At 52.4% G+C, this 20444-nt stretch overlaps 7 protein-coding genes across 7 annotated transcripts; 5 read left to right on the forward strand and 2 right to left on the reverse strand.

Moving 5' to 3' along the window:
* Nucleotides 1-2104: 2104 nt before the first annotated feature.
* J7T55_000698 (uncharacterized protein) lies at nucleotides 2105-5241 on the forward strand (the record flags this gene model as incomplete). The annotated part of the gene is made up of 2 exons (XM_053131635.1): nucleotides 2105-3229; nucleotides 3307-5241. The coding sequence occupies 2 exons, from the start codon at nucleotides 2105-2107 to the stop codon at nucleotides 5239-5241; spliced, it is 3060 nt and encodes a 1019-aa protein (XP_052990428.1).
* A 509-nt stretch (nucleotides 5242-5750) lies between these two features.
* On the reverse strand, nucleotides 5751-7306 carry J7T55_000699 (uncharacterized protein; the record flags this gene model as incomplete). The annotated part of the gene is made up of 2 exons (XM_053131636.1): nucleotides 5751-7100; nucleotides 7172-7306. The coding sequence occupies 2 exons, from the start codon at nucleotides 7304-7306 to the stop codon at nucleotides 5751-5753; spliced, it is 1485 nt and encodes a 494-aa protein (XP_052990429.1).
* Nucleotides 7307-10151: 2845 nt separating this feature from the next.
* On the forward strand, nucleotides 10152-11195 carry J7T55_000700 (uncharacterized protein; the record flags this gene model as incomplete). The annotated part of the gene is made up of 2 exons (XM_053131637.1): nucleotides 10152-10701; nucleotides 10783-11195. 2 exons carry the CDS (start codon nucleotides 10152-10154, stop codon nucleotides 11193-11195), a joined length of 963 nt encoding a protein of 320 aa, XP_052990430.1.
* Nucleotides 11196-11611: 416 nt separating this feature from the next.
* J7T55_000701 (uncharacterized protein) lies at nucleotides 11612-13436 on the reverse strand (the record flags this gene model as incomplete). Its single annotated transcript, XM_053131638.1, has 2 exons — nucleotides 11612-11916; nucleotides 11969-13436. The coding sequence occupies 2 exons, from the start codon at nucleotides 13434-13436 to the stop codon at nucleotides 11612-11614; spliced, it is 1773 nt and encodes a 590-aa protein (XP_052990431.1).
* A 1085-nt stretch (nucleotides 13437-14521) lies between these two features.
* On the forward strand, nucleotides 14522-15934 carry J7T55_000702 (uncharacterized protein; the record flags this gene model as incomplete). Its single annotated transcript, XM_053131639.1, has 2 exons — nucleotides 14522-15735; nucleotides 15805-15934. The coding sequence occupies 2 exons, from the start codon at nucleotides 14522-14524 to the stop codon at nucleotides 15932-15934; spliced, it is 1344 nt and encodes a 447-aa protein (XP_052990432.1).
* A 1606-nt stretch (nucleotides 15935-17540) lies between these two features.
* Nucleotides 17541-18229, forward strand: J7T55_000703 (uncharacterized protein; the record flags this gene model as incomplete). Its single annotated transcript, XM_053131640.1, has 2 exons — nucleotides 17541-17730; nucleotides 17784-18229. The coding sequence occupies 2 exons, from the start codon at nucleotides 17541-17543 to the stop codon at nucleotides 18227-18229; spliced, it is 636 nt and encodes a 211-aa protein (XP_052990433.1).
* A 1049-nt stretch (nucleotides 18230-19278) lies between these two features.
* On the forward strand, nucleotides 19279-20266 carry J7T55_000704 (uncharacterized protein; the record flags this gene model as incomplete). The annotated part of the gene is made up of 2 exons (XM_053131641.1): nucleotides 19279-19314; nucleotides 19385-20266. 2 exons carry the CDS (start codon nucleotides 19279-19281, stop codon nucleotides 20264-20266), a joined length of 918 nt encoding a protein of 305 aa, XP_052990434.1.
* Nucleotides 20267-20444: the final 178 nt, after the last annotated feature.

Consider the following 20444-nt stretch of genomic DNA (forward strand, 5'->3'; position numbering starts at 1 on the left):
AAGGGACAGAGTGAAATGGTGAACTTTGTATGCATGGGTGTAGCTCATAGCTAGCATTTTCGGTTGTCGAGGACGGAGTTTGATCGCAGGGATGTCAATTTAGAGGTTAATAATAGTCAGCGAAAAAGCATTTCATTGTTACATATGCTCAGAGCTCAAGCCCTGGCGAAATGCCAACTCCCGTTCCGCTTGGGTTACACTTCGTTGTACGTGCTTTTGTGGAGAAATGACCTTCCCCAAGTAATACTCATACGCTCGTGTGTATGTGTGCGTGAGTGAGTGACACAGCCGCTCACCAACACTGAGAAATAGTGAACACGTGACAGATCTGATCGGAATCCCTGGACTCGAATATGAGCCGTCATACATGTGTAGGTAGTCGTAGAGTTTTCGTGGAAGACCCGGCAGTGATTGGGTAAGGGTACGGCTACCGATGTGGGTGCAAGGGGTTGCGGGTGTATTTGTCGATCACAGGAAGATGTCTGCATTGAATGCGGCCTTACAGTTAGTTGACTTAAGGCATGCAAGGGCTGACACAAACCAAAGAAATTTGAAGCTGCCCAAAACCTGGGCAAGGGGACAGGGGCAGAGGCTGGGAACCAACGGCGGGCCTTTTGACAGGACTCTGTGCCACACTGGCTGAGGTTGGTGGCAAGCTCAGCGGCTGGTAAAAAGCAACAAAGCCGGTGTAGCGGTGAGAGCCCGAGAATAGATGAGGCCCTGTCAGACGGCGGGAAATTGCATTTAGCTGGTGACGGTCGGGCAAGGCTTGACTGAGCTGATGCAATTACCTCGGAACTGGCGTCATTGCCAGTGTCAAGAGTCGACACAAGAGTTCCCGCCCCGAGCAAGGCCGTTGCAAAAGCACATCTTGCCAGGGGCTTATGTACTTGAAGTATGGATGACTGTAGCCAAATCCTGCACCTTTGAGTGAGTACATGTGTATCTGAACGGGCCACCGGCAATATCCGTTCGGAAAGGGCAATTTGTTTGTTCATCTTTCATATATATACATCTAGGACCAAGAAGAGCTGGCCAGAGTCCGTCCCCGTCCCACTTCGGTCGACATCCGTCTCGGTCTTACGTGTTCTCAATCGCCCAAGGAGCTTCAAAGGAAGTCAGTCATAGATCCCAGCCCGTTGGACCCAGGATTGACTGAAGCCCACTTGAATCGAATCGGACCGGACTGGCCATGGCACTTGGAATACTTCCTGGGCAGGGTAGGGCCGAGGCGCCGGTTCCCACGCCTCCAGCGTCCGAGACTGGTGAAGATGATGCCAAAGCAGTTGGCGATAGCTGCGTGGGTTGCAGGAAGATCAGACAGGCCGAGGTGTGGAGGTTTGAACGGCAGCAGAAGACTCTAGGTGAGTGGAAGTTTGTCTATGTTCGCGTGGCACCAACTATCTACCGAGACTGAGTAGACTATCTACTTGATTTCCTCGACTGCATAAAGTGCATAGTCCAGGTAGAAGTAGACAACTATTCTACTGTTTCTAGATCATCTAGATCAGTCTGGTGTGTCACCCACACGGTAAACATAGCTCTAGTGGAGCCACACGCCACTCCCTCCCCCACAAACAGATAATAGTAGCCCACAGCGGGAGCTTGGAGAACCTCAACCTGAGCTCCTTTGGTCTACGGCCTACCGTCTACAGCATGTGGGGAACCCCCTGTTTGTGCCCACCAGCCCTGCCAACCCCTGCCAGGTACACCCTTAGGGTCGCCTGGGCCCTGCAACAACGCAGCTCCAAGGCGCATGAGTGCTCCGTCATTCAGCATCGTCACTACCACCCTCAACACCTACATCACGATCACCACGCTCGTTGCTACCCTCACTCTCGCCCAGACGACCGGTACACTCAGCCCTCCCTACAATCTGACCACCCTGTGCCCAGTCGGCCTGGTCTTCTCTGTCCTGGCCTGACCTGACCTGACCTGTGTGGTGTCAGCCTGACAGAGATGGTCCCTTGGTGATCTGGCCTCGTCCTCCTCGTTGCCCCGGGCACGCGATGCTGCCGCCCGTTGCCAGTGTTCAAGATCTTAGGCCTACGCTCCCTTCTGTGCTGTACTGACACTTGTCTGTCCCATTTATTGATTAGACGCCATGATTTCCGACCAAAAACCTCCACTGCCGTCAGCACCAGCACCAGCACTACCCCCAACCGCCACCATCACCAATGGCTTCTCGCTATCCCACGAGGAGTCCGATGCCCCCGTCCGCGTCCAAGAGCTCAAGCACGACAGCTCTGTCCTCGCACTCGCCGTGTCCGACAAGTATATCTTTGCTGGCACCCACGACGGCGAGCTGATCGTCTGGTCCCTCGGCACCTTTGAGCTCGTGAAGAGGATACAAGCCCACAAGCGCCATATCCTCTGGCTCTTCCTCTCTGGCGCTGCTTCCTCCACCACCCACTCCGACTCGTCCCAGTCCTCTCCCGACTCCACCTCCGCCGACTCCCGGCCTCTCCTGATATCCAGTGCCGGCGATGCCCTCGTCTCGGTCTGGTGCCCCAACACCTTCACCCGCTTGTACGAGATCTACAGCCTCGACCACGTCGGCGACGTCTTCTCCTGCGCCTACTCCAGCCAGCAGGATACCGTCTACATCGGCGCACAGGACCAATCCATCCAGTGGGTTAGACTCAACGATCGCGACCGTCGCGTGCCTCACAACAATCCATCCCACCCTGACCAGCGCCACCACCCCTTCTTCGACTCCAAGGCCCCTGGTGGAATAAGCACACCAAGGAGGAAGGACAAGCGCGAGGAGCTGATACCCAAGGCTGAGGCGACCCTGGAGATAGACCGAGGCTCAGTCGGCAAATTTGCCCACTTTGGCTTCGTCTACTGCATGATCATTGCCAGAGGTCCAACGGTCCTCGTCGATTCAGACGAGGAGGTGCTGATCAGCGGTGGCGGTGACGGTAGCATCAAGCTGTGGCAGATCAAGCAGGACGACAAGTACGATGGGCTCGAGGAGTGGGATGCGTGGGAGAAGCGCGAGATCATGTGTCTCCGCGGCGACGACGACGACTTCGGCGAGTCTGTCTTCTCCCTGGCCATCGATGGCTCCTTCTTATATAGTGGCAAGAAGAAGGGCGTTATAGAGCTATGGGATCTCGACACCAAGCAGAAGCTCAGGGTCATCAAGGGCCACCGCGGGGACGTCATGGCCCTACAGCTATCCTGGGGCTACCTCCTTTCCGGAGCCACCACCGGATCTGCGGCAGTGAGTCCAACAAATACCCGCAACTCTCGAGTTGCCCTTCCAGCCCGAATTCGAAGCCAGGCTCTAACAAGCAACAGAAACATAGCACCGTCCACTACAGCAAAGACCACTACCCACCACCGTCCTCCGAAAAGGTGAGTCAGAAATATCGATGCCTGAAGAGATGGACCGCCCATGGTGGCAAGGTTCTCTCTTCAGCATGCACCAACTACAACGGAGATCAACTGTACATCACCGGTGCCAACGACAACTCCGTCAGCGTGTGGCGCATCGACGATGTCTGTGAACAACCCGAAGACGTTACTGGGCAGCCGGAAGACATGATGTTTGCCTCTCTACGCGAATTCGTTTCCTACAAGACTGTCTCATCCCGGCCCGAATTCGTTGAGGACTGCCGCAGAGGTGCCAGCTTCTTGTGCAACCTTTTCAAGCGGCTGGGCGCACAAGTACATATGCTGTCCAGAGATGACCAGATACACAACCCCGTCGTCTGCGCCATCTTCAGTGGGAAACGAGAGCCCGCTGACCATCGCAAACGCATCCTATTCTATGGTCACTATGACGTTGTGCCTGCTGATCGCAATGCTGAAAGCAAGTGGACCACGGACCCGTTCCAGGTGGAAGGTGTGAATGGGTACTGGTACGGTCGCGGTGTGAGCGACAACAAAGGCCCGACCATGGCTGCGCTTTTTGCTGTGACGGATCTTCTCCAGGCCAAGCAGCTTGAAAACGATGTCATATTTCTCATCGATGGTGAGGAAGAATCTGGTAGCCGTGGTTTCCAGGAGGCAGTGGCGGAGAACAAGAGCCTCATCGGAAAGGTCGACTACATCCTCCTGGCAAACAGCTACTGGCTCGATGACGAGACCCCATGTCTGACTTACGGCCTCCGCGGCGTCCTTCATGCCACAGTCTGCGTCGACAGCATGTATCCTGATCTGCACTCTGGTGTCGACGGCAGCTACATGGTCGACGAGCCGCTCTCTGACCTGACCCGATTGTTGTCAACCCTTAAGGGTCCGCGAAACAAAATCATGGTCCCTCACTTCTACGATTCTATCCTGCCGCTCACCACGGCTGAGGAAGCACGGTATGAGGACATTACAAAGATCCTTAGCCGCCGCAACCCTGAAGCTGGAACAGTCGACCAGCTCAAAGCTGGCCTGATGGCACGCTGGCGCGAGCCCAACTTGACAATCCATAGGTATAAAGTATCTGGACTGGACGGCAGTATCGTCAGCGGCCATGCCAGTGCCACAATCAGCTTCCGACTGGTACCCGGTCAAGAAGTAGATGACATAATAGTGGCGCTGAAGGAATTTTTGGGGGACCAATTTGCGCAGCTGGACAGCAGGAATTCCCTAAGCATAAAAATCGACAACACGGCTGAGCCATGGCTGGGTGACCCGAACAATCAGATCTTCCAGACTTTAGAGGAAGCCATCATCAAGGTGTGGGGACTGAGTGATTCCACGGGAGAACACACCCGTGTGAAGGAAGCCAGAGAAGATTCTCTTGAGGCTCAGAATGGCCGCGGAGAGGAATCTGAAGGCGAGAACATCGATCGTGCCAATGAGGACACGGAAGATACTGCACCGCAAGCCGACAAGGCTTCTGATAGAAAGCTCAAGTCTCCAGAGCCCGGGCTGTACTCCCGCGAGTCAACCTCCACCTTTGGCCCGATTCCATCATTACGCTCTGCATACGATTCCAGACCCGATTCTGACCCATTCGCTAACCCTGAATCCGAGTCCGAATCCGAATCTGAACCTGAAAACGCAGCCGAAACTCCGCCAGACGCCCCTGTTGTTAGAGGGCGTAAGCCTCTGTATATCCGCGAAGGCGGCTCCATCCCTGCCATCCGCTTTCTTGAGAAGGAGTTCGGCGCCCCGGCCGCTCATCTGCCCTGTGGCCAGGCGAGCGACGCGGCGCACCTGGAGAACGAGAGGATCCGGCTGCTGAACCTCTTGAAGAGTCGCGAGATCTTTGGGGAGGTATTCCGGAAGTTATAAAGACTCTGACAGGAGCATTGGGCTCACGGAGTCTGTGACGTGTGGACCGGACATGTGCAGGACTCGTTCTGTTGCAAAATGCGCCTGAGGACGTGTCGTTGGATGTTCCATTTATTCATTGTATGGCGTTTTGGTAGACTTTCTGGGGGTCGTGAGAAATCATAGCGTAGATAGATGTATGCATTAGAGATCCACACAGCGGGCTCAGATAATATGGATCATGGCCAAAATAAATGTATACCCAGCTTCTCTGGCCCCGGCCACCCTCTCTAAGTTTTGTTAAGTGCGCTTGCCTGTCTATAAGGGCAACGAATCATGAAACGCAGTCTCGTCAGACTCTGATCTGTGTTCGGACGAATAACGGCCGGTGAGGGCGCATGGACAGGTGCGCTGGACACGCTTCAATTTCGAGTGACAGACACACATACACAGCGCGCGCGCGTATATATATCTATATATTCTTGTTCTTTCTATGTCTTCTTGTACGAAGCTCACATTTGTATCTATGCTCATGCCCCATAGATGTCTCCTCGCACACCGGATTTCTCATCCGCCCAATCCCGAACGTCCTCTCTCCGGCCTTCTCCATGGAAGCCCAACTTTGACACATCGCTACCGTCATGCCAGACCTGGAACACGGCCTTGTCGTCATCGTCCACCCAGGCGCGGAACATACCAGGGCAGTTGTGATCCTGAAGGATCGAATTTCCAGCTTGGACGATGTTCCCATCCGTATCTCTGACCACGATGCTCTCAATTCCGATCATGCCACCCTCTCCCTCTCCGGTGATCATCCATCGGTCCCCCGCCGACTTCTGCAACTCGCCCTCGGGACCAGTGACGGCAGTCAAAGCTTGTGCAGAGGGCACGCCCTTCCAGCGTGCAATAGCCGCTGCAGTTCGACCGGCATTCACACGAAGGAAAGAATCGCCGTTGCCAGTACCAGATGTTGCGAAGGAACGGGTGGTGATCAACTGAGAAGAGGTGGCCGGTGCTACGGGGGCGTAGATAAACGGCGTGGGCAGACAGTCTGCCATCAGCCCTCGCAAGACACCGGTGAACTCGAGAACCGCGCCTGGCCGACGTACTGCTTCCAGACCACGATCCCAAAAGGTTGCGGCGGATGAGGACGAGGACCTGGGAGAGGGGCCATCTTCGTCCCACTCCTCGGCCCAGTAACCAGCACCGGGCACAGGTGTGTCTCCGATGCGGCCGGTCAACTTATTCGTCAGGCCGCCTGTGCTGGTTGCACAGCAGACCACCCCGTCCGTGTCGAGGGCCACTGCGCCGGTCGTCCCCTGGGGCAAGTATTCATCTGCCGACCATGTTGCTAGGTGCTGCTCCCCGGCCTTCTCCCGCTCAAGAGCACGGGTGTGCTCGTCCCACCTCGTCTGCGTGTAGAAGTAGCTCGTGGGCGCGAACTCGAGGCCATACTTCCTCGCCAACGACTCCGCCGCGGCGCCGAAGACGAGCGTGTGGCCCTGCGCAGACGGCACGTCGACATCCGCCGGGTCGAGACAGCCATCCTCATCGCTCTTGATATCCGAGAATCCAAGGCTGTCCTTGTGCCCTTGCCCTTTCCTGCCCCACAGGTCCTCCTCGCCGTGCTCGAGGATCGCGCGCGCGAGCAGGATGGGGTTCTTCACGTGGCGCAGCCCCAGGGCCCCCGCCGCGCGCTTGGCGTGTCCTCGCGACATCATGACGGACGATTCCATCTGTTGGATGCCATCGCGTGTGAAGACTGCGCCCTTCCCGGCGTTGAATAGGGGGTCGTCCTCCAGCAGGGTGACGGCGTAGGTCGCGACTTGGAGGGCGGACGGCGGGGAGGCGGCGTGCATGTAAGTGTGTGTTTTGGCGATCTGAGATGGAGAGAGTCAGTTGATGGCTGAGAAATATGTATGGTATAGCGCCTCCGTCGTGATGTACATACCATGCCAAGTAGCGACTTCCTGACGGCCTCGTATCGCTCGGGCGTCAGGTTCGTCGGCTTGATGTTGCCCGCGCCGCCATGGATGATAAGCCGAGGCTTGATCTTGGGGGGAGATAGCGGCCGTTTGTACTCCATGCTCGCACGGGACCCTCGAAGGGAAACAAATGAAACAAAACAACTGAAGCTGCGTCTTTTAGAAGCAAAGACTATATAGATCTACTATTTCTATTGTGAACTGGTCTCTTGAAGGAGGAACGTCGACCTCCGGAGGAGACCGACGGCATCTCGTTATCTTATCGCGATCCCGGCTGGGCAAGGCGTCACCTCCGGCATCCAGGCCCCGGACAAATGGCCGGCATCGGTCCCGAGTTTCCGATTTGGGCTCATAGTCAACAACAACAACAACTTCGAGGCCTCAGGAGCAGCTGAGCCAGCGGATTTTCCATTCCATTTCGACAATGACAAGAAAATGACGAGTCTTTACCCGCTCTAGTCGTTTGCGGGCGATGCTTGTTGGTCACATTGCAGGAGCCTGGCATGCCTTGTCTCGCGTACATGTGACGGGCAATCCACCCCCCTTGAATCCATATTGGGTCAAGAGCATTCCCAGGGTCATTAGGAGCCCGTACTGATAGCCGTAAGATTCGGTCCGTCACAGCTCCTATCTGGGTTCTGAATTCAGAGAGGAGGGTTCGATATCACTCTCGACTGTTGCGTGATTCTGGTGTGAGATTACCTTAGGTAGTGACAAGGCCAGTTCCAATGGAACCATCTGCATTTGAAATTCACAATATTATATCAAGGAAATCTCATGTTCGGCACACAAGACTTTCTGTTTTATAAAGCATGCAAAGAAATCAAGGATTGGCGTACAACATCATTACCGGGGAAACAACCTCATTCAACATAGTGAAGGACCTTCAACAGCAGGCTTCGATCTACTCGAAGCCAATATCACTTTCTCAAGACCTTGTCAAGCCAGGATATCACCAATAAAATTAAATCTAAGAGCATTTAGCTGGCCTCTCGTTAAATTCAAGTTTTGGCAGTCTTCTGCGCAGTGGTAATTATCCTAGAGGCGGGCTTGGGCAGCATGTGCATGTGAAGATTCAATGACCAATGGCCTGTTGGGCGTGTAACTTGGATGCTTCAGACTTATAGAACTTTAAATATAGAATACATCCTTGAAGACAAGATTTAAGATACACAAGCTCCCACAAAATTTGCCACATTGTGATCAATGGCTTGTGTATGATTCCTATTGGCAGAGCCATTGCATTACAGGGTCTATGATCTACTGGACTAGCCTAGTCTCGCTAAAGAAATCTGTGGTGCCTCTATTTTCTGGTATATCAGGCATTGCTTGGTACTGAAGTGTTCCCATTCGAGTTTAACTATGAAACAAGACCCTCATGTATTTATATTAGTACGCTGTAATGACGGCGTGCTGAGAAGCTCTGAGCTGCGGCATCTTCATAAATTTGATCGAGAACATTTCCAAATACCTGAAAACATCATGTTCAAGGCACAAGAGTGAAAGCAAAAGCCACCCCTGACAGCCTGTACCGGTACTTGACGTGTCAATATTCGGGGTTAGCCGTAGCCAATCATGGAGACCCAAAAAGCAATGACCCATTCTATTTATTGGTACATCATATGAGCCATAATTACCTTTACTTCCTCGTGAGATGAATCTTACTATTGCAGATCGGACGTCACCGCTTCAAAGATGCATTTTGCCGGTCACTGTATCCATTTTTCCGCTCTCCAAGGAGGCGCAAGGCAAGGTTGAAGAGGAAGATTCTTAGTGTGTGCTTTTCGGGAGCTTGTCGTGTCTCTGGGGGATGGGGCCTATTTAGCCTTCAAGTCACCACGTCAGACAAACATAGTTCATACCCTCCTTCTCCATTGGATATTTGTGGGCTCTGAGGGCTAGTGTCCGCAACGTCGCAACGTATTCCCGAGGCTCCCCCAGGAAGTGGAGGAGGAAGGGGACTTAGCCATTGGTCCGAAGCCAATCCAGAGGCCCCTGTCTTGTCCGATCGGTCAGATTTCGAAAATGATTTGAGAATCCTCCCTGGCTTCCCCAAGTCTGCTGCAACCCCTGTCTGTGCTGTAACAGTTCGTTTTTGTGCCTGGACCGGTTAGAGTTTGAGGGCCATCCCTGTTCAGATCTGCGCCTCCCGTGCCAAGCTTTCTGTCAAGCTTTCTGTCAAAGTACCGCCAAGACACCCAATGCGGCTACCGTGGGCGCCCCTGAACCGATCTCGAATGTTTAGGGCAGGAGATGAAGCACGACATTCCAGCCCTGGTCAGCTACCTTGCGAATGAAACAAGATGTTGTGCAAAATCATCAGTTCGAGTCTCGGAACGAATTTATGGACGACTCAAGAGAGAAGCCCCACGGCCCCTCCCCCTTTGAAAAAGGAGAGACTCAGGAAGACCTCTGAACCTCAGATCTAGGCTAGTCTATGTGGCCCAGCCCTAGTCTGTGTGCTGGCGGCCAGCTCGTATCCAACCTATTTGCTAAGCCACTCACGAGCAGGGTCCCCCTTGATCTCGTAGCATTCACCAGCTGGACAGCTAGACTGCGGGATAAATTGAATCAACTTGACGAGTCAGAGTTAGAGGTTACAACTGAACCTACTCAGGAACTGCACGTTCACCACACATCCTCGACCATGTTTCACCCCGGCTCTACAGCCGTCTCATTTCCTTACCCCTCAAAATGCTCGATGTTTCGTGAATCTTATTCCGTTTTCTTATTTCGTTACGATCCTTTCGCCATGTCCCGTATAAGGAGCTGATTGCCTGAGCTCAAGACGCCCTGTCTCCCTTCCTTTCCTTTCCCCCATCAATTGTCACGCGACAATCCTGCATTGACTCTTCTTGCACGACACTTCACTTGTTTTTCCACTCATAACCGCACAGAGAGACCTAGGAAGAGCTTTCCTTTCCATCTCCTCCTACAATCGCCAACATGGATGACCATAATTCCATGGCCAGGCGCCACGATGAGCACCTCGACAGAATGCCTCTGACAACGATATCGATCCTTGCACCATTCAGTGCTATGATAATGAGCATCGTGTTCGTGATATACTTCGCGATTCGATTCTACATCCTCGAGGGATTCTTGCTGAGGAGGGTATACGGAACAACATACACGACAATGGATGAGACGACACGAAGAGGATTCGTAAACCATCATATCGCCGGCGGAACCAAGATCCTTATACTGATTGCGGCCGTGTACCCCTTCATTTCTGTCGTTTTTGGAACATCAACCTTTCATACCCGCTTCTCCGGAACGGCAACGCCTGTCACGATGGGCGACGTCTTGATCGTCGTGTCGCAGATGCTTATTGCAATGTACATTTTCGAGCTATTCTATCGCCCCAAAATTTCTCCAGTCAGTGTGGGACACCATGTGGGAACGATCATGATCGGGCAAGCCGCAATTGCTATCAGCCTGGATCTCATCAGAGAGCCGGATGCCGACATTGAGTTCTCTCTGTGTCTAGTGTGGGGTGAGTGAGCAACATCAAGGCTATCCCCAGTGATGCCTCCGATATCGATAGGACAAGGGCTGACACAAAGCTTCAATACAGGGGCATTTGACATCATCGCCGAGTTCCTGCCACATGTCACCATCATACTATATAGAGTTTACCCTGACTCGCACGCCTTCCTCCGGAAGCTCTTCCTCGCAGCAATGGCCACGACTTTGACCGGAACCATCGTCGAGACGATTGTGACTATGTACATGTTCGGCTCGTTATGGAATAGGTGGACACTGGCCTTCAAGATCACGACGCCCATGCTCCACATCCTTTTTGCAGCGGCGCAGCTCTGGGGCTCCTACAACTTCTACTGCTTATTTCGGAAGCAAAGCAGGCTCCTGGCTGGAATCAATCATCCAGATGTTCGGGAGGCGGAGGAAGGCAAGGACACGATGGGTCATCACGATGATCCAAGCAAGCTGTTGTCTGCACAGACACAGGAGACGGATAAGGTGAACTAGAAATTGGGTCAAAAGTTTTGGGCAATTCGCATGCTTGCACCAAATATCTTGAACACATGTGAAAGGGAAAATTTCAGCGAAGGTTCAAGGTGCGGTGAACATAATAATTAACTAGACAGCTGTAAATAATGAGCATCTCGGAGTCTTTCCAGCGAGCTTTGCTGCATCAACTGCAAATTACCAATTAGACTAATAGCCTTAACGAGAGCAACACTCAATCTAATTGATGACTGAATCTGAGTGCTACGGATTCATACCTTGGCGCTCTCGTATCTTCAAGATCAAATCATCGCTTTTGACAACATCGACAATTAGGCTTTGATACATGTGTTTCATGAAAATGTTTTGAATGACATGATTTCTATTATACACGCGAAATTGTGAAAAACTATGAGATGAAGAGAGTTCTCTCTGGTCTATTTGATGTAATCCTCGCCCAACATCCACTTCTTCTTGTCGTACTGTTGTGGCCAGACTCCGCTCTTACCTGGGGCCAAGATGCCGTTCGGGTCGAGAGCATTCTTGATTTTCTCGTTCAGCTTCATGAGTGCATGGTCATTGAAATCGTAGGTCATTGCCACCTGGTCCATCATGCCAATGTGCGTTCGAAACTCGCCCCAGCCGTTCTCTGCCCAATCCTTGATTATCGTGCGGACGAGCCATTGTACGCGACGACGCGTATCGGCATCCTTGCGGTCAAAAACGATGCAGATAACGTTATCTATGAGCCATTATTAGCGATATTCTTAATGTCCAGGATTTTCAATACTCACGCATCTCCCTCATGCCGATGCTGAAGATACCCATGTAATCCATTTTGGCCTCGTCAAACCTCTTCTTCGCCAGTGTGTACTGCGCCAAAGCCGATTCGCCAGAGACTTTCGATATCGGCGCGAGTGACATGAAAGAGCAATTTGGAATCCATGTGTTGAGCCACATCAGCTCATCCATGTTTGCCACGCCTCGCATTGTCTCGGCGCGACATTCTAGGGTGCCAAGCTTCTCCGGGCGATCCTTTTCGAGGTAGAATTTACTCCCTGGCACCTTCAACATTTCCTGCTTGATGATTTTCAGATGGGCTTCGCGGATGACTGGAGGGCCATATACAGCGCCAATGTAGACCCATCGGCCCAGATCGAGCTCCTTCGCCCCCCGATTCAGGTCCTCGTCTGTCATGGGCTCATTCAGAGCTTTGTCGGTGTAATGCGACCGGGGATTGTAATGTGCCAGATCCAGGCCGACATGCCTTAACGCAGCGGCGTTCTGCAGAATCATGTTCACACGAAGCGGGCCGATTATGTCGATGATTTGCGGAAGGTCCTCGTCCTTCTCGTACGTGACCATAAACGCCTCCATCCCCGGCGGACGCGGCATCAGCCACATGCCCATCTTCGTAACGATGCCGTTTCCGGCTTGTGAAAAGATACCATCATTGACCGGACCGAAGCCGTAAGGGAAGAGCTGCCAACATTCATTCGGCTTCTGGTCCGCTGGGTGCACACCTTGCTTCGCCTGTTCCCGCCCCTCGGGGCTGGACATGGCGCCCATGCCGGTCCGGACGATATCCCCGGTGGGGAGGACAATCTCCATCCCGCAATGCATCATCCAGTGGTCGCCATAAGGCGTGAACCCGACTCCGTGGTCAAGAGCGTTACCAATCACGGAGCCATATCCCAGCTCGGGTGCGTCCATCATGACCTTATCGTCGAGTTTGTTGTCGCGGAGGTACTTTTGCAGCTGGAGGTATGAGACGCCAGGCTCGAGGAGGCAGTAACAATCCACAGCATTGACCTCGAGCACCTTGTTCATGTGCTTGCCAAGGTCCATCACGAGACTGCCGCTGACGCGAGGCGCCGCACCGCCATAGCCTAGGTTGTGTCCCTTGCTGAATACCCATAGCGGCGCAGCAAAGTCGTTGCATAGTTTGACAACGGCTTGAACGTCCTTGACATCCCGCGGGCGCACGAGGGCAGAAGCAATGAACTCCTCGTGGTCGTAGAAATTGTGCATATCATGTGTCAAGCAGTCGATTGTCTCGTAGTCGCCATCATCCAGTACGGTTTCAGAAGTGATCACCGCAATGTTGGTCTTGCCCACGAGCGAATGTAGCTGTGAGATGAAGTCTGAGAATCTGGAGTCGGTAAAGCCCGGGGGAAGGCATCGCGGCTTAGGAACGCTGGCGCTGCCATTTGATGTCCCTTCAGTGCCGGTTGCTGCACCTGTAGCACTTGGCGGAGCCATTTTAAAGTTGTGGGTTGTAAAGATGTGGAAAATGTTCGTAGTCGGCTTGTTACCGAGACTGACAAAAGGCAACTCCTGTGTTGACAGACCAGTGTATATATAAGTAGTTAATAGGCGTTGATGATGAATGCATTTAGTCTCTGGCTCACAAGTCCGAGAACCCGTGTCAAGGACTCCTCCACGAGTGGACAGTTTTTACGCAGTAGTGGTGCTATTGTGCGCAGAATTCAGAGCTACCTGTCTCCTTGAAACTTCTTCAGCCTCGCGTCCTATGCACCGGTAATGGTACCAAACATTTGTGTTCTAATTACCACCGTCAAAGTTGACCAAGAGTACAACTCCGGACTCCCCACAGATTACCGATTGCCAAATATTGACAAGGACACGGATCAGTGATGCTAGATCAGATGAACGTGGTTCCGCGGGGCGCCGGCGGCATCATTCTTTCCATTGTTGATGTAGGGGCCCATCTGAAACGTGGCTGTGATCGCACGCCTCGGCCCATCGGTGCCTCCCGATCCATTGCGAAGGCAGTCAGGTCTCTGGCTGAGAAAGTATCAAACGAGATATCTAACTTCCCTTGTGCATATGCTCGATTGCCGCCGCATCGGGACTCTGGTTTCAGGGTGCGAAGTCTAACTTTGCTGGGTTCCGCGAACCGAAAATGACCGGGGCTCCGGCGCATACCGGGAGCGGCGCGGACTCCGTCTTCTCTCCCGGCCAGTCTGGGCGGCAAGGCCAGCAAGTGTTTGACTTGGTGACAGGGGCTGCAGGCAAATCATGTCCAGTGTCACATTCTTCTGTTGCAGTAAACAATCGCCACAGGTTTCTGCAAGGCCCATGCCAGGAAGCAAGACTTAAGTTTCTGCTGGCTGTCATAAAGCCATATATCAACTTACTTGCCGCAGCAGAATTGATGTTTCGTCAAAGTCTGATGAATTTCACTTTGCATCTCCTGGGCTCTTTTCGTTGTGTCATAGCCAAGCGCAGCTTTCGCGCGTGATAGTCTCCTTAGATCAGTAATGAGCACCCTTATCACTACAACAACTGCAGTCGAGCCGACTTCAAAACAATCGTTACAGACGATGGTCCGACTTGCCGAAGATGATGAGCCTGCTTGGGCGGCCAGAGTGAATGGCTTTCCCCAGCACAGTGACTCTAAGGCAAATGGACTTACGACCACCAAGATCGGTGGTCTCGATGCCCCAACTCATCCGGATCACAATTGGTGGTGGCAGCGCACAGCGCCTCTCCTTGCCACCCTCCTCCGTAGCGCTGGCTCCTACACATATGAGCAACAAATCGACCACATGCGTGCATATCGCGATGCTGTGGTGCCGACCTACGGACCCCCTACACCTCAGACCACTATCCGCCCTTTGTTAACAATGGATGGCTCTCCGTTCGAACCGTCATGGAATTTCCAGAACGATGGAAGCGTGGTGCGCTACAGCTTCGAGCCGCTCCTACCGAATGACGACCCAGAAAATCCTTTCCCTGGAGACAAGATAACAACGTTGCTGCCACTGTTGCGTTATGTTGCACCGGGAGCGGACACACGGTGGTTCGAGCAAGTCTGGTCTCGCTGGTTCGTGCATGAAAAGAACGAGGTGGCCGCCGCAAAGGCCGCACTACCACCACACAAACCTCGAGCGCCGCAGATCTTTGTGGCGTTTGACATGAAAGGGGCCGAGCGTATTATGAAGGTGTACCTCTTTCCCGTGCTCAAGCACCTTGCCACTGGTATCAGCAGCGAGGAATTGACCTGGAGTACCATTCGCGATCTAAAGCCCGGCGGAGAGGGGTTCACCAAGGTGGTCGATAAGTTGTCAACATTCCTGGCAGGATACAAAGAGCACATACCTGTTGAGATGATCGCCATCGACTGCATCGACCCGGCTAAGGCACGGATCAAGGTGTATGCGCGCACGAAGTCGAACTCGATAAATACCATACGCGACGTGTGCACCCTAGGTGGTCTGCAAATGGACGAGTCGACCATGCGCGGCGTCGAAAACCTGTCCAAGATTTGGCATCTTCTGCTCGACGAACCTACAGGAATTGCTGCAGACCAGTCCAAGCCACCTCGCTTCCCAAAGGATCACCACGTAGGTATCTGCTTTGTCTTCGAGATGAGGCCGGGCCAGGATAGGATCGAGGTCAAATGCCATTTGCCGTGGGTGCAAACCAACTCCAATGACATTCGCACCACCGCGAACTTCACCGAAGCCCTAGAGTTGCTAGGGTATGAACGTCATGCGAGCAAGTATGCCAGGGGTGCCTTGGCAGCTGCTATGATGTGAGTCTCAAATTCCACTCGATAACATAGACCTATATCGCCGGAGAGGCTAACAGCATGATATAATAGACCTGGAATGGATTTCTCGAAGCCTGGTGCCTTGTCCTACACATCGTACAACTATGGCCGAGGCCACCTCGGCTATGGCGACTACATATCTTCATACTTTTCTCCGATGTGCCAAGGTTACGATCAATGACTTATACCACAAGGCTTTTGTGATTGAGCGCGTCAAGAGCAGAGGATGCCGGTGGTGGGAGGCGTTAGATGGGATACAGTTGATTGAGACACACTCGGATGCAACGTTCATGTACATTTGTCGCCAACATAGCTTCATCAGAATGTAGCAATTGATTTCATTGGTTCTTTGGCTTCAATTCAGATAAAGTTCTTCGTTATGACTGAAAGAGCCGTTGAGCTGGGCTTCTTCGAATTGAGACGGATAGAATGGATGCATGATGTATCTCAAGTGTTGCCAAGACAGGCCAGCATCAAGCTAATAAATGTTCGGTTGACATCGTATAATTGTGTTTCTACCCCAAGTTCAGTGGTAGTATATAGCTAGCTAGATGAACCCCCACACTTTGTACGAGGCTACACTGAGCTGGTTCCTTCGATTCAGCTCAAACAGACCAGTCCAACACCGTGTAAACCTATTAACACCATCCTCATAATGTGCTCAAAATATTTCTGCCCCCTTAAGTTGCCATGGCACCAAGGGAACCAGTTCCTCCTTGTCTAGACCCCACTGTTCTAGGCTGACCAATTGCTTCATGGGTAGCGCAGCCCACAAAGCTTCGAGTCTCGTTTGGACAACATCTAGTCTCCACAGAATTCGATCTCTAATCTGCCCGTCAATCTGCCCGGTCGGCTATGACGGCGTACTCAAAACCAACTGAACACTTTGTTTGACAGACTTGGAGGTTGCTGCACGACTTCCAGTCTGCCTGGCACGGGTAGTGAGTGGGGAGAGTTTCAGAATGACTTCCGGGTGTCGCATGCGAGAGCTGGACACGACCAGAGCCCGATCCGTTCTCCAAAATCGGAACCCGAATAAGAGGTGGCATTCGATGTACGGATACTGGTTCGTGGCGGAGTTGAGGTTTAGAATGGGGTTTCCTTTTGCAGTAATTGTTTCCGCGGGTTGACGGCCGCTCCCGTCATGCCTCCCTGAAACGCCTTGCGGACTAAAGTTCGAGGACCCTTCGGATGAAACATGTCAGGAACTTGAAGGCTGACAAGTCGGTCTGGCCGCCAAACAACAACATGACTGCCACATGTCAACGTTGTTGAAGACATTGTCGGAAACACGGTTGTCCACATGCTTTCGGACATCCGCCGTCTTTAGAAGTTGGTCCTAAATCAAGAGTGGGGTTCGTCGGAACGTCCTCCGGAAAAGAACAGCCTCGATGCTTCTTTTACCTGTTTTGCATGAAATTTCGCGGGTTGTATCATGGCGGCATAGAGAGTGTGGCTTCCGAAAGACCATTTTCTTGGGTCCGTCGACGGAAAGAAAAATGAGTCGTTACGTAGAAGGATTTCCCTGAGGTGGCGGTGTTCTACCCGGACTTGACAAGTTATGCGACAGTCCGGTTAAAGCAATGCTGATGAGAAGCCGTGGAGGTATCGTATGTTGATAAAGTTGATATGTATTGAACTGCGAAGCTGTGCCTCAGTAATATAAAGATGCGATCAACTCGGTTGTTTCCAATGCTTGGCTCGTCATCAATCTAGGCTCATCGTTGCAGTTTAACACCACATTCAGAATTTAACTTTTTATTATTCAATTCCCCAAGATAATTAAAATGGCCGCCAGTGGACCGCCTCCCCCGACCGCAATCACTGAACGGGTCATTATCCCGGTAACAGGTGGCGTTGAGGACTGGAAGGAGTCCTACAAGCAGCTGCTATTGACTCTCAAAGAGCAACCTGGTTACATCAGAACAAGATGGGGACCGCGCAGCGAGGACCCGCAAACTCTGGACTTGATGATAGGTAAGTACGCTCATAAATCCGTGTGAAGTTGGGCGCTCGCTGACACCTCCCAGGCTGGGTGTCTCCTGAGGCCAAGAACGCTTTTGTGTCGAGCGATGCTCACGCCAAGTCCTTGGGTCAAATGAGCCATGTCCTCAACGGCAAGCCCTCGAGCTACACTATCAAGTTCAAGCCCTACGCACCACGCGAGGCCATCAACTCTCCCATCGTGGAGATGGTTACCATTCGCAACTGCACCGGTAGTGAGGATGAGCTGAAAGCCTTGATTGAGAAAGCCTTCACCCTGCCTGGCTCTCGCGGCGGGGCCTCAGGCTTCTCCACGCAAGAGGTTGAAGGCCACGGCAAGATCTTTGTTGGAGCCATTGGCTGGGAGAGTCACGAAGCCAGCAAGGCGGCTGACAAGACTTCTTACATCCCTAGTGGCTTTGGAGATGTCGAGGTTCACCACGTCAACTACAACTTCCCTATCAAGGGCTTCTCCGTCACCAACTCAAACTGAACATGGTCAACGCCAGTGATTGGGAACAATATTCGAGGGGATTTCCATAGTTAGCGAGATCCAGGTGCTCCGCAATATTGCATCGCTAGGTTTCTGGTAGCTGGGTAGATATTAGAATGAGAAAATTAGTTCCACACGTCACATTGTTCATCAGTTCTACGGACACGATAAGCTGGAGTTGTTTTCGCCTTGGCGGTTGTACAGCACCAGCATAATCCATAGATTAGTGAATGACCACGCAGATGTAACGAATTTTGACAAAATCAACTTCAAAATGTATATAATCAATTCTCCAAAAATAGATTGCAAGGTTTAAAAAATATGTCCCAAGCGCCCGTCAATCCGTCCACCGACTGTGCAAGCTTGCAGCAGTCGCACAATTCTTACCATCCAAACTCTCCTGCTCGTTAGCAACTCAAACCACAAAAGTTTAGATTCACAAGACATAGCGACAACATTTCTGCTGAGCCTTTGTTTGTTCTATTATCGTTCTATAATTTCCGGACAGCGTCCTATATCAAGCTTGAAAGCTCCGTGCTGAAACATCTCAAGTCCGCGGGCGGAAGCGTTTCACCTCATACATCCCATCTCGGTGAACACTCGTCACAATGCATTGCTTCCCCAAGGCAACGTCCGAAGGGCGGCACGCCGGCCAGGCATTACGCATTAACAAGGTACGAACTTCCACGTCCGGGGCGGGACTCCGTAGCTATCTAGGCTGTCCGGGATCATCGGTCTTAGCCTGGCTGGTGTGTGCGCTGCTGGATCGCACGGAAAACAGGTGACAAAGGCGTATTTGTATTTCACACGCACTTGGATCCGGGGAATCGCCCCGAAAGAAATGCCTCGCAATGACCTACCTGCTGATCATGATGACAAAGAATAGTCACAGAAGCTCTCATATTTAAATGTACATTAGTTCCGGCCCCCTCCCATGAAAGCACAACCAATCCAACGCGGAAAGCTACCAGTGGAAGGAGAGTAAAAGTATTCGAATATTTGCCTCCTTCTCGGATTTAATCACAGCAGTCTTCCAAATCAACACCGAGATGTCGCGAAAAGTCCATAGTGTTGCCGTCGCCGGTGTAAGGATCCGCTGTCAACTCGGCCTTGGCGGCTCGTTGAAATAGTATTGTCATTAACAGTTTGTTATAGGGCCGAGGCAATGTTGGCACGCCCGTCGTGACTAACCTCCTTGCTCACGGCTTCGACGTCACAATCCTCGTCCGCAAGTCTAGTGACACCAGCAGTCTCCCAACTTCGGCCAAGGTCAAAAAGGTGGACTTCGAATCCACCGATGACCTGACTGCGGCACTGTCTGGACAGGATGCTTTCGTCGACTGCACGCTGGTTCAAGATGACACTCCAAAACGCCTCATTGACGCTTCTCTAGCTGCTGGAGTCTACCGCTATATCCCTTCTGATTGGAGCGTCGACCCGCTCAACAACGCGGCCAACTCTTTGCCCGTTTTCTCAAAGCGGGTCGAACGCGACAACTACCTTTACGAAAGGTGCAAGTCATCTAATGGGAAAATGACATGGACGATTGTTGCGAACGGACCATTCTTGGACTGGAACCTCCGAACAGGGTTCATGGGCATCAATCTCTTCGAGAAGCGCGCGGAGCTCATGGACGGCGGCGACAATCGTGTAGTGTGGACGACCCTGGACTCGGTCGGCAAAGCGGTCGCGGGGGTCATGGAACACCCCGAAGAGACGGAGAACAGGCCCGTTTATGTGCAATCCGTGGTCAAGAGTTGCCACGAGATGCTGAAGCACGCACAGGCCGCGCTCGGGACGGATGGATGGCAGGTTGTCAGTGTGAATGCTGAGGAGGCCAATAACAAGGCGTTGAGTGACCTCTTTAGCGGCAAGTTTGACATGTCGACTTTTGGCACGATGATCAGGTTTGCCAATTCCAGGTCTGAGACGTCCGCTCCATGGGTCAAGTCGGACAACGGGCTTTTAAGGGTGCCGTCGATGTCAGACGGTGATCTGGAAGGATTGATCAGAAGTATTGCGAAGACTGCGGCTTAGACTGTGATTATAAAGTACTCTGGCATAATATTATCCGCATGCGCGTGCGTCGCTTTATCGGGCTGCAGTATACCTACCCAGGCGGATATTCTAGTTGGTCCGAAAATACCTTCATGGAATAAGTGATTTATCGCTTTTGCTCCCAGTATAGTTGGCTGGATAACACAGATCCAAGAAG

This window comes from Diaporthe amygdali (genome assembly GCF_026229845.1).
Source record: "Diaporthe amygdali strain CAA958 chromosome Unknown NODE_27_length_698932_cov_65_101997, whole genome shotgun sequence".
Classification (NCBI taxonomy): Eukaryota; Fungi; Ascomycota; class Sordariomycetes; order Diaporthales; family Diaporthaceae; genus Diaporthe; species Diaporthe amygdali.